Here is a 14,340-nt window from a genome sequence, read left to right on the forward strand (position 1 = left end):
GGTCTTTTCAGAAACTAATTTTTCTTTTCCTAGACAAAACTCCAATTGATAAGGGAATACTTTTTATTTGGGGGCCATTTTTTAGCTTGTGGCGTGAATCTGCATAGTACGGTAAAACCTACCAATGAATACCACTGTTGTAACATACTGATCATAGCAAGGTAATATTGCTGGTCGTCCTGTTTCATAAAGAGTCACGAATGATCCAGATTGATTCGGTTCCTCCGATCAATCACACACTCACAAAATCTTTAATGCAGAGTTGAAATTGCTAAATCAAGTTGCGATTCATTTGAATCAATAGCACAGTAAAACCTGTTTTAGTGACCACCTGTCTACAAAGATCACATTTTTGGTTTCCCTTGAATATGGTTTCTCATTAAAACATGTACTAAAGGAACCTGTCTACAAAGACCACCTGTGTACAAAGACCACTTTTTGTGTTTCCCTTGGGCGGTCGCTATAAACAGGTTTGACTGTAGTTCTTTCTAAAACTGGCCCATGATATAACAAGAGTTTCTTAAAGCAAGGTTAATATGTCCTTTGTGTCGAGGAGTTTGTTATTATGAAGTCCCACAGGATTCTGAAATGCCTTTCTTTCTTGCTTCCATCTTTGACAGGATTACATTGTTCTTCTACCATCTGACTTCTACGAAGCAACGATTCTTCAGGAGCATACGACCGAGCCTTGCATCGTCGGTACTCCTCAGCAAAGGTAAGAAAACTTTTCCCCATTCCATGATCATTTCTTTCTAAAAAACATAGATTGGTACATATTCTCATGAGTCATCTAACTTTGGTCCAGGTTTAAAGCCTGTCTACACTAGTTTAGCCAGGAGGGATTAGACCTCCCTGCATGGTCACTGACAGGTGGTTATCTCATCAAATCAGCTCTCAATTAATATAAGAAAAAGGGGATCATGGGGGAACAACGGGTACCACTTAGGCATTGTTTGCTATATAGAGGGCGCAAGCAGCTACAAGTAGTGCAGTCCTGCTTTAAACCTTTCCTTACAAATGGCCTAGGCGATACAAACTAGCTGAGTCCCTCCAATCACCTGGGGACGGGGTTAGGGTTGAGGTCTTGACCACTACGTTCCATGGATGAACAGGGGTGGGGGTGGGGGTGGGGGGGAACATGGACCCCCTTGGCTATGCATATGTGTGCTGATATCTGCCCAGATATCTCTTTTCTATTAAAAACAAAAATTAAAGTAGCTTAGCATTGCAGCAACATGAAACCAAATTTTTCTGTGGAGGACACATTGTAAGAATGTTTCCAGTTAACTAAATACATCAGTGGAAAAGCAATATTACATACCTGAATAGTTGAAGAAAGGGAAAAATGAAGTTGGAGAGTCCAGCCGTAAATGGAGATATTAAGCTGTGAAGCTTATTTATTCGATCTGTAAAGACAGATAAAATAACAATGACAGATTTAGTATATCATTCATGTTACACAAGAATGCAATATATAATCCAAATTATCTGAACAAACCAAGTAACTGTATCTATAAAGATTCATTTAAACACATTTGCTTTTGTTCTATAAACTGTCAATCTTGACCTCATCCTTTAACTAACAAAAATCCAGAGTAACCAATGGTTACAAAACCTTATGCATTTTCTAATATGCATTACTTTCAAATACTCATACTTTCAGAGTTTCTAAAACCATAAGTTACATTATTAACTCTTAAAGATGATTAAACACCGTCTTCAATTCAGACTCTAAATACCATGCCAGAGGTGCAAAGCTTAACCTTTCACCAAGTCAATAAATGGTGTCTTGCAACTTTTAAGCAAGCTAAATCAAACTCCACAGACCAACTTTTCTCACCCAAACAAACTGCATAAAATCCAAGATTCTAGCATGCACAAATATAAACATCCTTTATCTTTAGGACTTCTACATATATATACACTGTTTACTCTATAAATGACATAAAACAATATTTGCCTAATATTGTAATTCTGTTTTGACAATTATCATTTAACTGGAAAAACACAAGACGAAAAGTACGTGTCATGGGCGCGGCCATTTTAGGTGCAGCCATCTTGGAATTAATGCCACACGTGCATTATGCAAATGAGTTAATTACAGTTCTTTAGAGTCCGTTTTACAGTTCAACTTGAATCCATCTTATTTTCCGTTTTAAGAGTTCACATTCCCGTTTATATTAATCTAAACACTCACTTCTGTGGCGGGACAAAACTTCGTCGGGAATACTTCTATGACAACTGACGGGTTAACTCGGAAACTAGTCAAACTTGACTACATTTCTGACTGCGTTCTGTGCTGACTGAAGAACATGGCGACAGTGCCGAACCTAACCTATGGTAGCTTATAAGAGCAAAAAAAGAGAAAATCTAAACCAAGCAAAAATCATCGCTCGGCGAAACAATACCGTAAATCTCCGTGTATAAGGCGCACTTTTTTGCCGCCGAAAAAAATTTGAAAGTCAGTGGTGCGTCTTATACACAGGTACAGAATTTTTTTTTTTTTTTAGTTTTTTAGTTTTTTTTTAGTTTCGATTTATGGTGCTATGCCTGGCAATGTTTCCTAGCTCAGTAATCAGTGTGTTGACTCGCCACTCGGAAACTACAACACTCAAATTTGTCTGTCATCTTGGTTTGAAAGTAATCTTTCTAATAGATCTCAATATGTAGTTCATAATAATAATTCCTCAATTTTTTTTTCTATAACAAATGGTGTACCACAAGGTTATATCCAAGGTACTCCATTGTCAGAAATTTAGAAGATGCTATTCATATCATGCATGACTATTGATGTTTGGCATAGAACACAGTGCTTCTGCTAGGTGATGTGAGGAGGCTGGTGTGGGACACTTGGTATCATGAAGCCTTAGACTGTTGTTACTATTATTTGTGACAAGTTCACAACTTCAACTGCACCTCGATGTAAAATGAAGGTCCTTCCCCATGTGGGTTTTCGGCAACAAAACAACAACAACAAAACAAAAAACAATTTTTTTTTTTTTTTTTTTTTTTTTTTTTTTTCCCCTCCTCCCTAAAATAGGGGTGCGCCTTATACACGGAGATTTACGGTAGCAACGAGAGCAACTTAATCTAAAATCCTGTCCCCACAAGAATGAGCACACTTGTAAGACCTTCTATTTTATCACCTTGACAAGAAAAATTTTGTTTCTTCAAACAGATGTAACTTCTACGTCTTTCCCGAGGTGGACCAGTTCTTCGTCGCTCCGGGTGTTGACGGATATTCGGTGGACAGCAACGGAGGGCGCTACCCAGTCCAGAGGTTCGGAGATGATCTCATCATGCAGGAGCTTGGCGTGGATAGCATGGCTCTCGTTGATGATAACCAGGTACATTTATAGTGTTGATAGAATTTTTCTTTAAATGGTATGGAATGGCATGGTTACTACTGGGGAGGGTCTTCTGTGAAGGACCAGTCCCATTTGACCAATACCATTGATTAAATATGTATTAATCACCCCCAAATTGTTCTCCTTCAGTTAATGTTGAAAATGAATTGTCTGTCCCTTTTGCAATTGCAAGGATCAGAGAATAATTGGTGCAGAAGTCATAGAATACGTAATCAAGTTTGTTTCGAAACCTAGTCTTAATAGGGTGTCTAATCGCGCACCACTCGAGTTTGTGTGCTAAAATCCTTCCCATTGAGATTGCACTCATAAATATGCAGTCTAGATCTACGTGCATTAACAAAATTATTTCTAAATCGAGATGCAAACCTTTATTGCTTGTGATCCTGAACTTGAAGGTGGTGCTCAAAAAATGAGGTGTCATATGAAAGAGCAGATTTATCTCCATATTTCCAAAGGGGCGTCATCTCGTCATTACATGTAGATCTAGGCCTACAATCGAGATCGACGGTCGTCTGCACTGTGTGCAAATGTAGCAACCAAATTAGTTGCACAAAAACTGTGGTAGCCGCGCTGCGCATTCCACAAAGAACTTAAACACGTAAACCAATGCGCATTCCCCAAAGAAATGTTTAACACGTGAACCAATGAGTATTTCAGCAAGACTGAAGTATTTTCCCAGTAACTGGAATTTTGCTGGGATTTTACTGATTTACTCTAGAACTATTACATGGGTTTGGCATTTTTCGTTTATTTATGGGAATGGCTAAAGCTACGACTGCAATTTCGACCAATCAGATAGCTGGATTTCTTAAGTGAGGTATATAATTGTTTATACGATCTCGAGGAGGTTAAAATCGAGCTATTGCCCTCGGCAAGACTCGGGCAATAGCTCGATTGTAACCTCCCCTTGAGCGTATAAAAACAACTATGTCTCTCAAAGCAGTCATTATTACTATATTATTGTTGTTATTGGTCAAATGGAGCAAGTTTTTAGATATTCATACATCACATTTTTTTAATGCGTGTTGATGAGAATATGGCCCTGTTATTTCCCTTTTTAACTCATCCATGCTTGGTTTCTTCTCCAAATTTGTCTCTAAGGTGTTTGATATTTAACTTGTTCTTAATGATTATTGATTGGTTGCACTTGTATATTTATGCTAAATTTACGCTGAATAGTGTACAAGTATACTAGGAAATATGAAGTGATAGCTGATAATGAATTGCCCATCATCCTTAATGCTGATATATTTTTTTTCTCATTACTTTTTCATTACTGTATAGAACATCTACGGTATCGATCTACCCATTTTCCAAGCTGGGCGCTACGTGCTGATCTTCGAGTACTACGGTGGTGGTCCAGGCCAGCAATCTGCTCTTATCGATGTCTACGGTTCCCAAGATACACAACAAGGAGAGCTCATCTTCAATGATTGCGCCTTCCTGTAAGTGTGTGTTGATCATTGTTACGAAACAAATAAATGGAGGGTATCAAATTGGCAGCAAATTTTTATGTTTGAGTAATTGTTCAGGTTTTTAGTACATTAAACATTGTGGCAAACTCCATAGTCTGTTAATCTGTTAAATTGTTAATTTTTTTTGCATCACTTTCCAACTCCAACAATTACTATGAAACCCGTCTATGAAGACAACCCAAGGGAGAAAACAAAAGTGGTCTTTATGTATGGGTTCCTTTAGTACATGTTTCAATGAGAAACCATTTTCAAGGGAAATAAAAAATGTGGTCTTTGTAGACAGGTGGTCTTTCTATACAAGTGGTCACTAAAGCAGGTTTGACTGTATCTGTCCTTGATTTTTTGCAGATGTCGGGCGATCGTTCTTGACGATGATAGCCGCGTCCAGGTGTTTGACATCCAGGATGTGATGCCCTACGCTCAGCTCACCAAGATCGGAGGACCCTACATGCTCTCAATCGTAAGTAGCATCTTTCTTTGGTTCTGCAACACATGCTCTAGGAACTATAATGATAACGATATGTCTAGTGCTGTATCAAGACACCTACCCCCTGGACATCCAACCCCCCCGGATAACCACCCTCTAAAACAACTACCTCCCTAGGGCAAACACCCTCTAGGACGAGTATCCCCCCCCCCTGGGACAACTACCCCCCAGACAACTACCCCCTAGGACAACCACCCTCGAGGACAACTACCCCCTCCCCCCCCCGACAATTACATCGTCCCTATTTTCACGAAGTGACGGTAGTGAGGAAAATCGTCACGCAAAGTGAATGCAATTTTTTTTCACTACCGTCACTTCGTGAAAACAGCGACGACATGTACCTTCTAGGCGTAGGGTAGGTGTCCTAGAACCTGCGTACGATGTTATGATATAAGGTCTCTATGGATCTACAAAGGACTCCGTAAAATCATTACCCTGTCTTTTGGTGCATTCAAGGAATTCAAATTTTGAAATTGATGAGTTTGCTCGACATAGGGCATGTTTATGTTTGTAATGTCCATATTTTCTTGACCATGCTCTGATTTTCTTTTATTTTCATTAAATATTCCAGAGCCGTGTAATTGCCATCCCAGTGGAGTCATTCACATATGACTTTGTTACACCAACCTTGGAGTGTGTCCGCACTGCTGATGGAGAGTAAGTGTTTATGCTACTTCTAATGATATGTGTTTTAGTAATTTTTAGTAATATCATGATTAAAGGGAAATCCAACCCAAATAGACAGCTACTCTAAAAGAAAGCAGAAAAATCAGAGAAGCACACTGATGAAAGTTTCAATTAAATTCAAAGAAAGTTATGAATTTTTGAAATTTGTAATTACTATGTGTATTAGCACTTAAAATTGGCTGAAGTAGTAATGTCGTTGTGATGTACACGTAGTACCGGACTACCGGTACTTTCCCATCTTTTCCAACATATAAAATGACTAAATTTAAAAAAAAAATCTTCAAAAATTCATGGCTCAGGAAGGTCTCTTCTCTCTTCAATGCTTCAGTGATTGATATTTTTTCTCGCGGTTTTCTAGGTGTCTGCCATCGACTTACCCCGTGCCACCAAACACCATTCTCCTGGAGGGTGAGATGAACCTAGATGCACCCCTACCACCAAACATTTACAACCCATCTCCCACCGTCACCTACCTCTCTAATGACAACCAGGTAAGGCAACAATCCCTGCACATGTTTAACCCATGAAAGATAAAGTTGAGTTCTGGTCATGGATTGTATTGTGAAAGTAACGTTGTGGAATCGATCAGAAAAAGTTGATCATGTAGCATGTAAGTATTGGTGTGCACTGCAAGGTTCTGGAATCATCAAAATGATAAGAAATTTGGCCCATTCCTGGTGACATTACAAGCACTGTACCCAGAAAGACGTAGGCCTCTATGGCACTACACAAACATGTGGCATACAAATTAAGGTATTTGAAGAGCTATGCTTTTCAGGGAACATTTTTTATCTGGTGTTCTTCCACACTTAACAATAATACGTTCACAAATTATTTGTTACCTCTTCCCAGAACTCAACCTTCTCTTTAGGTGCATTGATAATCTTCATTTTGCAATCTGCTTGTGGCATTGTTTGTACAGATATAAGTTTTATCAGAACATCATTGATCCTCAGCACAGAATCTATGCAAAAATAGCAAGAAAAATGAGGTCTAATGAACCCACGTATGATATCATCATTTCGTGTGAGAGTCATGAAATTCCCTCAATTTTAGTCAATTTCATCTTCTTTAATTTGAGTCTTCTCGGTCTCATTATCGTTTGGTTGAAGCCCATGGACGGGTACTACAGGTGTCGGAATAATGAGAAAATACATTGTGATCCATCCATCCATCCTAAAGATATTTGATATAGCGCCTTCTCCTTGCAGTTACAAAGCGCTGCGCACACGCTCCACAATGTTTGGGCCACTTAAAAACAAAAGTTAGACACTTCTCAGAGATCAGTAAAGTTATTCTATCCATCTTGGATTGTACAGTTGTATTCAAGGTGTGAAAAGCTATTCACTTGAAATTCACTGTTCCTCAAGTTAACAGGAGTAAGTAGTAAAAGGAAAACAAAACTGAGCACAGATATTTGAAGTACTATTTGTTCAGCAGAACAGTGCTTCATCAGAAACTTGATCTTTATTCAATTTTTGTGTGAAATGTCTGTGATTTACAGAACACTGCCTCGTATCACGATGACCTTGTACCAAACAGCGGAGAGGTCGTGTTTGTCATCCACTATTAGAAACTTGATCTTTATACGATTTTTTGTGGAATATTCTTGTGATTTTCAGAACACAGCCTCGTATCACGATGACCTTGTACCAAACAGCGGAGAGGTTGTGTTTGTCATCCACTACTACCAGCCCAACGGAGAGTCCTACGATACAGACTTCAGAGTCGTCGGCCAGTTTGATGGCGAAGGTAAATTTCTGATCCTTTTCAGGTGATCCAATATTCGCTCCAGTGACATTTGCTGGAAGTGTTATGCCAGTAAAGATATAGGCCTGAATTCACAAAATCGACAAACCTAGGTTTTTGTGCATCATTTGACACGGCTCAGACCAAGGTTTGTCTGAACCTTGGTCTGAAATGCATCCAAACGCATCCAAACGCATCCAAACGCGTCATATAAGGCACATAAACCTAGGTTTGTTGACAATCCTCCTTTGTGATTTCAGGCCATGAGGTTAGGGTTAGGGCTGGGTTTTTTTTTTAAAGTTAGGGTTAGGGTTAGTACACTATAGCATTTTATACAAGGGTTAAATTGGGAATTTTTGACAAGTGAATAAACCGAATGCTGGGCAATAGTAGCTAGAGCATGTCTTATAGAACCAGTTCAAAGTTGCCTAATCCTTGCGTTTATTTTATTTTTTGTAGGATGGCAAGTCTTTGCTCAGTATAAGATGCCCTGTCATTCCCATTATTAAACATGTTACTGCATGATTGTATAAATGTATGTACAGTAGGGTACTAAATCACCATTGTCTCGTTTCCGTGCAGGTACTTTCAATGCCAAATACTGCCCTCACGTGTCCGGATGCCGTGTCGTCGTCACCAAGCCTGACGGTAGCAACGTCTTTGAGCTGAGTGACCTCAGTCAAGGAATCCAGGTGACCCTGCCGGAGGGAGACAATCGCCAGCTCTGGATCGTAAGTCTGAAACATGATATAACAAATCGTAGTTGGGCTGTTCAAAGGCCGTCTGTACTAGTTTTGCTAGGAGGGATTAGACCACCCAGGTAGGTCACTGACAGGTGGCTCTCTCATTAACTCAGCTCTCAATTAACATAAGAAAGAGGATCATGGGGGACCAATGGTCACCGATTAGGCATTGTTTTCTGTATAGAGGGAGGAAGCAGCTTCAAGTAGTACAGTGGGGCTTTAAGCACTTGACTTTAAATGCAAAGATCGTGGGTTTGATCCTTGACACGGCTCTAATAAAATAGCACCACCTTTTGGGGTTGATCTTCATTCCTTCATCTCTGGATCCATGTTTGAAATCTTTCTTTCTCTTCCACCTCCCTCAGGATGACATCATGGTTATCCCTGTTGAGATGTACACCCCCGACGTGGTCAACGCTAACCCTCAGGACCGGGCAGGAGAGTTCATCCAGTACTGCAGTGCCAATGATTTCTACTTCAGGTAGGCTTCATACATCATACCAGGCTTTGTCTGCCTCCAAAAAAAAAAATAACATAAAGGAAGTAATCTTTGCATTTTATGCATCTTATATCATATATATAAGTGAGTGTGCTTAGAGGCTTTGGTGCTTTTGGGCTTTGGTCCTTCAAAAATGGTTCTACAGATGTGTGACCATGATTTGTACGTCCCTTGAGAGACAAATGCCAGTAAATGGTGAGAGCAAATGGTGGCATGAACGGCCTGCCATAGTTAAGTCCAACTTAGAGTCGATATTAGTCTTTGTGAAACATTCCCTTGGTCCCCCTTGGCAATGGATTAAAGGAAATTAATCCTGTGGTCACATAATGCAATGTCATTACAAAACCTCCTCCCTTACAGTCCTGACTCCTCTGGCTTCTGCCGCGAGGCCGTCTTCTCTCTCTCATCCGCTTTCAACTACGGAGCTTCGGAGTGTGACTGCGACAGCCAAGGCTCCCTCAGCTTCAACTGCGATGAGCTAGGCGGTCAGTGCAACTGCCGACAGAACATCGTCGGGCGTCGCTGCAACAAGTGCGCCGTCGGATACTATGATTTCCCATACTGCAGAGGTAAGAATTAATTAATTTATTTATTACGGTGTAGGGTGTCTACATTATTATAATGCACACCTCACAAAACAACTTAGTATGCGCAAATCGAAAACCATGCTTTATAAGACATGCTCATGAATATTCATGACCTAAGAGGATTTTTGAAATTCGTTATAACAAAATCATTGTGAAGAAAAAAAATGGGCTTATACAATAGATCTTACTAGAGTTTAACAAAAAGTAGGCCATGTTTAAAATACCCTTTTTTCTTGTAATGAGAATGGTGATGATGCCATCTGCAGCAGCCATTTTTTTTTGTTCAAAGTGTTGGGTCGGGGCAATTACCTTGCATTATCCACTACAACAACTGAGAATCAAATGAATACGATTAAAAATCAAGACGATATGTTACCTTTGATTCGTGGTTTATTACTTTATCTCAATCCTCTGTTTGAATTTACATATTCCAAATCCTATAATTTGCATATTCATTACAAATGTTTCTCCTTTCATCCCTAGCCTGTACATGCGAGTCCGGTGTTTGCAACGAGGTTTCAGGAGAGTGCATCTGTCCCGAGAACGTGGCTGGGACCAACTGCGATACCTGCGCCCCCCAGACCTATGGCTACCACCCCATCGTTGGATGTGTGGTATGTTCTCACTTGTTTTACATACTCTATTAATAATGATATATAGTAATAATGATAATGTTAATGATGTTTTTAATAGTAAGTTCTTGTATAGTGCTCATGTCTGTTTACGCAAATTAGTGACTTCATCAGCAATTTTCGTATACCCAATGATTCTATCAAATTTTAGAACTTGAATTAAACTAAATGATGAGTAAAATGTCAATATTTAAATTATGTTTGTCTTCATTCTTGGTAATACCTTGATTACTCTACCTCTAGTACATACTACACTGATCCTAGACAGGCCAATTCTTTTCCTTTCAAGGCACTGTAATTGTTTTGTTTGGTCTTTAGTCCGTCTGGTCTTGATCTCGTTGGTTTGAACGAGGTAATAATAATAATATTCCGGTTTTATATTGCGCTTTACAGATATACTATTACCCCGGTCATTGGATTCAATACTTTGACGTAGAACATATGGCACACCAAATGTCCAAATACTTGTACATATGGCTTAAACTTGCCTTCTTGCGCACTAATTAGTGAAAGAGTATGATCCCCGGTGTTTATAAACGTTCATTTTGTTTGTTTTCAGGATTGCGAGTGTGACATTCGAGGTGTGGACAACAATGACCTCAACTGTGACTTCTTCACCGGCGAGTGCAAGTAAGTCATGACCTTCGACCTCTGACATTTATTCAACTCCAACTGGACCAAAATCTTGTCCTTTAGGGGTAACATATTTTGCTGTTGCTGTTCAATCTTTTGTCTGTCTAGTGCTAATGTTGTGGGTGTAAAGTTATGAGTGTTCCACTTTGGGCTAGACATTGATTTATATGTGCCACTCTCCACCCAGGTGTAGTAAATGATTACCTGGTAAGATGCACTATCAAACCTGGGGGGTGTTTCACAAAGATCCTAATTTGGACTTTAAAATTATGGAGAGCCATTTGTAGCATAAAAGAAATATATTCAAAAGCAAAAATTCAAGTATTTTAGATTTTTGTTCTCATAAATTCCACATCAAAGAATATGAAATCTCCTTGATAATAGAAAATATGAATGATTTGAATCCACATTTCATGCCTTGTAAAATAACTTCTAACAAATATTTTCAAAGATGCCAACATCTTTCCATAGTTGTAAAGTCCAACTTAGAAATGACTTCAACTTAGGACCTTTGTGAAACACCCCCCAGAAGCTAAAGCAAGGAAATTCATTTAAAATGCACATAGAAATTTTTCAATGTGTTTAACACTTTATACTGTTATTTTTGTCTCTTATTATCATAGTTGCAAGCCTAACATTGGAGGCCGGCAGTGTGAACGTTGTGAACGTGGCAACTACGGCTACCCGTATTGTGAGCCCTGTAATTGCGATGTGAACGGAACAACAGAAGAAATCTGCGACCAGACCACTGCCCAGTGTCTTTGCAAGGTAACTGTTTATATTTTGGTTATGTTAAATTTTTAGTGCATTCACATATGGCCTTTAAAGGTAAAGACCAGTTTTGGAAAAGCCCCTCTCTCAAAAAATGAAATTGAAGCTCTTATTACCAATCATGTGAAAGAATATGTTTTGAATAATACATGATGATAACAATTTTGCCGGGAAACCGCCCACTAATTGATATATATGGTAAATTAGTCTAATCTATTGGGACCAAATAGATAATACGCACGTGCCGCGCACATGTGCGTAGTCCCATATACATCTTTCTGTGTACAGTGCTTGTAACTTTACGAAGACTGAGCCAAATTTCTTATAATTTTTATGATTCCAGAACCTTGCAGTACACACCAATACTTATATGCTAGATGATCAACCTTTTCTGATCGATTCCTCAACAACTTTCACAACTGGTCTTTATCTTTAATACCGTACTTGTATCTCTCATGTGATTTGCTCAAAGCACCTCTGGAATTTTTTTAATCCAAAGTTTTGTTGAATCATCGTGTTTAGTATTGTGAATGCTTCATACGTGGATATATGAATATGATAATGACCATTTGATGAGTGACAGCATTTATATGGTGCCACATTTCTGATTAAGGAACAATACTCTCATGCTTAGCATATGAAAATTATTGCATATTTTGATTGACTGTAGTTGCGTCATGGGAGGTCCCGCTTGTTTACAGGTCAAATTTATGGAAATGGGGCATCGGTATAGTTCCCTCATTAAGACATTGAATGGAGAAGGGAACTATTTGTAGTTCAGTGATTTGACCTTGAGTGTGCAAGCATCCAGGGCCTCGTCTTATAAGAGCTACGATTGATCCAAATGAAACTCATCTATCGTAAGTTCTCCAATCAATCGCAAGTTTGCAGTCTCCTATCTCTTATGTACATAGTTGCAATTGATATCAATCGCAAATAAGTTGCAATTGATATCAACTCTTTATAAGACTGGGCTCAGTTGTCACAACTCTCTCTCTCTCTCTCTCTTTCTCTCTCTCTCTTTCTCTCTCTCTCTCTCTATATATATATGCTATTGATCATTAACTCCTTATGATGTGTTCTCTCAGGACAATGTCTACGGGGATCAGTGCAACCAGTGCGAGCCGGGTACGTTCTACCTCGCTGACTCCAACCCTGAGGGCTGTATCTCTTGTTTCTGCTTCGGTGTCAGCACAGACTGCCGCTCCTACACACGCAGACGAGCAAGGGTGAGTTGGATAAATTAACATTTGTACATAACGACAATTGCGCCATCGGTAATTGCTGTGATGACAGTTACTTTGGGCTTGAGTTTGTCAGAGGAGCAGGGTTAGGGTTGCTCCTGGTTTCATACAAGCTTGGGACAAGCGTTGGGTTAGGATGTCAACTAATGCATATCAATGTATGCATGTTTCTCTTTAGAACCTCTGGCCAACTATTTCACAAACCACCTTAATTACAAGTTTGCAGACAACCTATTAAAATGCATGTGTCAAATTTAACATGCATTTCAATGAGATGTTGGTAAAGTTGCACTTTAATAAGGATGATTGTGGTGGAGATAATGATTACTGGTAATGATGCTATTGATAGTGGTGAGGAGGAGGAGATGATGACGATGATGATGATGATGATGACGACGACGACGACTACGACGATGATAATGATCCCCCCTCCCCCATTGACACCCTTGTTTTTTGTGATGATGGGCTGGCACCACGTATCTTAATGTCAATAGTTTCTTGACTCTGTTACCAATGAATAACCAACACAATTTAACAATGGCCCGTTTTTTTCTTCTGATAACCTCATACATGTAGATTGATATGGTCGATGGCTGGACGACAGTCAACTTTGACCCCAGCGCAGTCCGTTATGGTTCCAACTTTGCGAATATCTATGTCAGTGGAACAGGGGACACCCCGCAGAACGCCATCTATTGGAATGCGGCAGAGAAATTCATCGGCAATAAGGTAAGACACCTCGAAAGTTTTGAGCATGGTAGTTGGTAATCTATTGATAACAAATATTGAAGGTTAGAGGTTTAAATTTTAAATTGTTTATTTCACTATATTATCTCACTTTTATAAAGAGATATTCAAATTGAAATGTACTCTCGAAAACCAAAAGAAAATCTGGGAGTAGACTAGTCATTTGAGGCACTTCTTGATCAATTTGAAGGGCAGATTTTTAGGGCTTCAATATTACACCATATCACAAACACTGATAACACTTGGGGCCATGCATCTCAGATTTTCTGTTGTTAAACGATGCCTTAAAACGTGATTTAAAACCCGATGTCGGTATCACCGAATCAGTAGAATACAGACCACTCTATTTGTAAGGTAATTGGTAACTTGTAACTCTGAACATGTGAACTGTTTAACGTCCCTCTGCAGCTGACATCTTATGGAGGCAAGCTGGAGTACACCGTGAGAAACAACCCTCAGCCTGCAGAGTTAGGTGGTGCAGGCCCCGCCCAGCCCATGAGACGACCAGACATCCTTATTTCTGTAAGTCCTATAAATCTATCTGTTAATTTTCTACCAATAAACCAAAATTAATCATTAATTTATGTAAGATGCTAAACTACAATGTATATGAATTTGATTATCATATTTATGCATGCATAATAAAGTTCTATATTTTGTTACTGTTATAAAAAATTCATAGCTCAGCCATTAACTGGAGAGAAATGATAATATAAAC

General features: G+C 39.2%; 1 protein-coding gene across 4 annotated transcripts in view; it reads left to right on the forward strand.

The window, feature by feature from the left end:
- LOC591623 (laminin subunit alpha) overlaps window positions 1-14,340 on the forward strand; it is a 102,398-nt gene that overhangs the window by 32,644 nt on the left and 55,414 nt on the right. For all 4 annotated transcript variants that reach the window (XM_030982139.1, XM_030982145.1, XM_030982152.1 and 1 more), the window contains 16 exons: window positions 621-715; window positions 3,179-3,347; window positions 4,653-4,813; window positions 5,192-5,303; window positions 5,902-5,987; window positions 6,376-6,508; window positions 7,640-7,769; window positions 8,349-8,497; window positions 8,875-8,990; window positions 9,369-9,577; window positions 10,079-10,209; window positions 10,787-10,857; window positions 11,484-11,628; window positions 12,720-12,860; window positions 13,452-13,604; window positions 14,031-14,144. In XM_030982139.1, coding sequence (XP_030837999.1) covers window positions 621-715; window positions 3,179-3,347; window positions 4,653-4,813; window positions 5,192-5,303; window positions 5,902-5,987; window positions 6,376-6,508; window positions 7,640-7,769; window positions 8,349-8,497; window positions 8,875-8,990; window positions 9,369-9,577; window positions 10,079-10,209; window positions 10,787-10,857; window positions 11,484-11,628; window positions 12,720-12,860; window positions 13,452-13,604; window positions 14,031-14,144 — 2,115 coding nt within the window. The remainder of the gene's footprint in view (window positions 1-620; window positions 716-3,178; window positions 3,348-4,652; window positions 4,814-5,191; window positions 5,304-5,901; window positions 5,988-6,375; window positions 6,509-7,639; window positions 7,770-8,348; window positions 8,498-8,874; window positions 8,991-9,368; window positions 9,578-10,078; window positions 10,210-10,786; window positions 10,858-11,483; window positions 11,629-12,719; window positions 12,861-13,451; window positions 13,605-14,030; window positions 14,145-14,340) is intronic.

The sequence above is a fragment of the Strongylocentrotus purpuratus genome, unplaced genomic scaffold (assembly GCF_000002235.5).
Source record: "Strongylocentrotus purpuratus isolate Spur 01 unplaced genomic scaffold, Spur_5.0 spur5_contig_823, whole genome shotgun sequence".
Taxonomy (NCBI): Eukaryota; Metazoa; Echinodermata; class Echinoidea; order Camarodonta; family Strongylocentrotidae; genus Strongylocentrotus; species Strongylocentrotus purpuratus.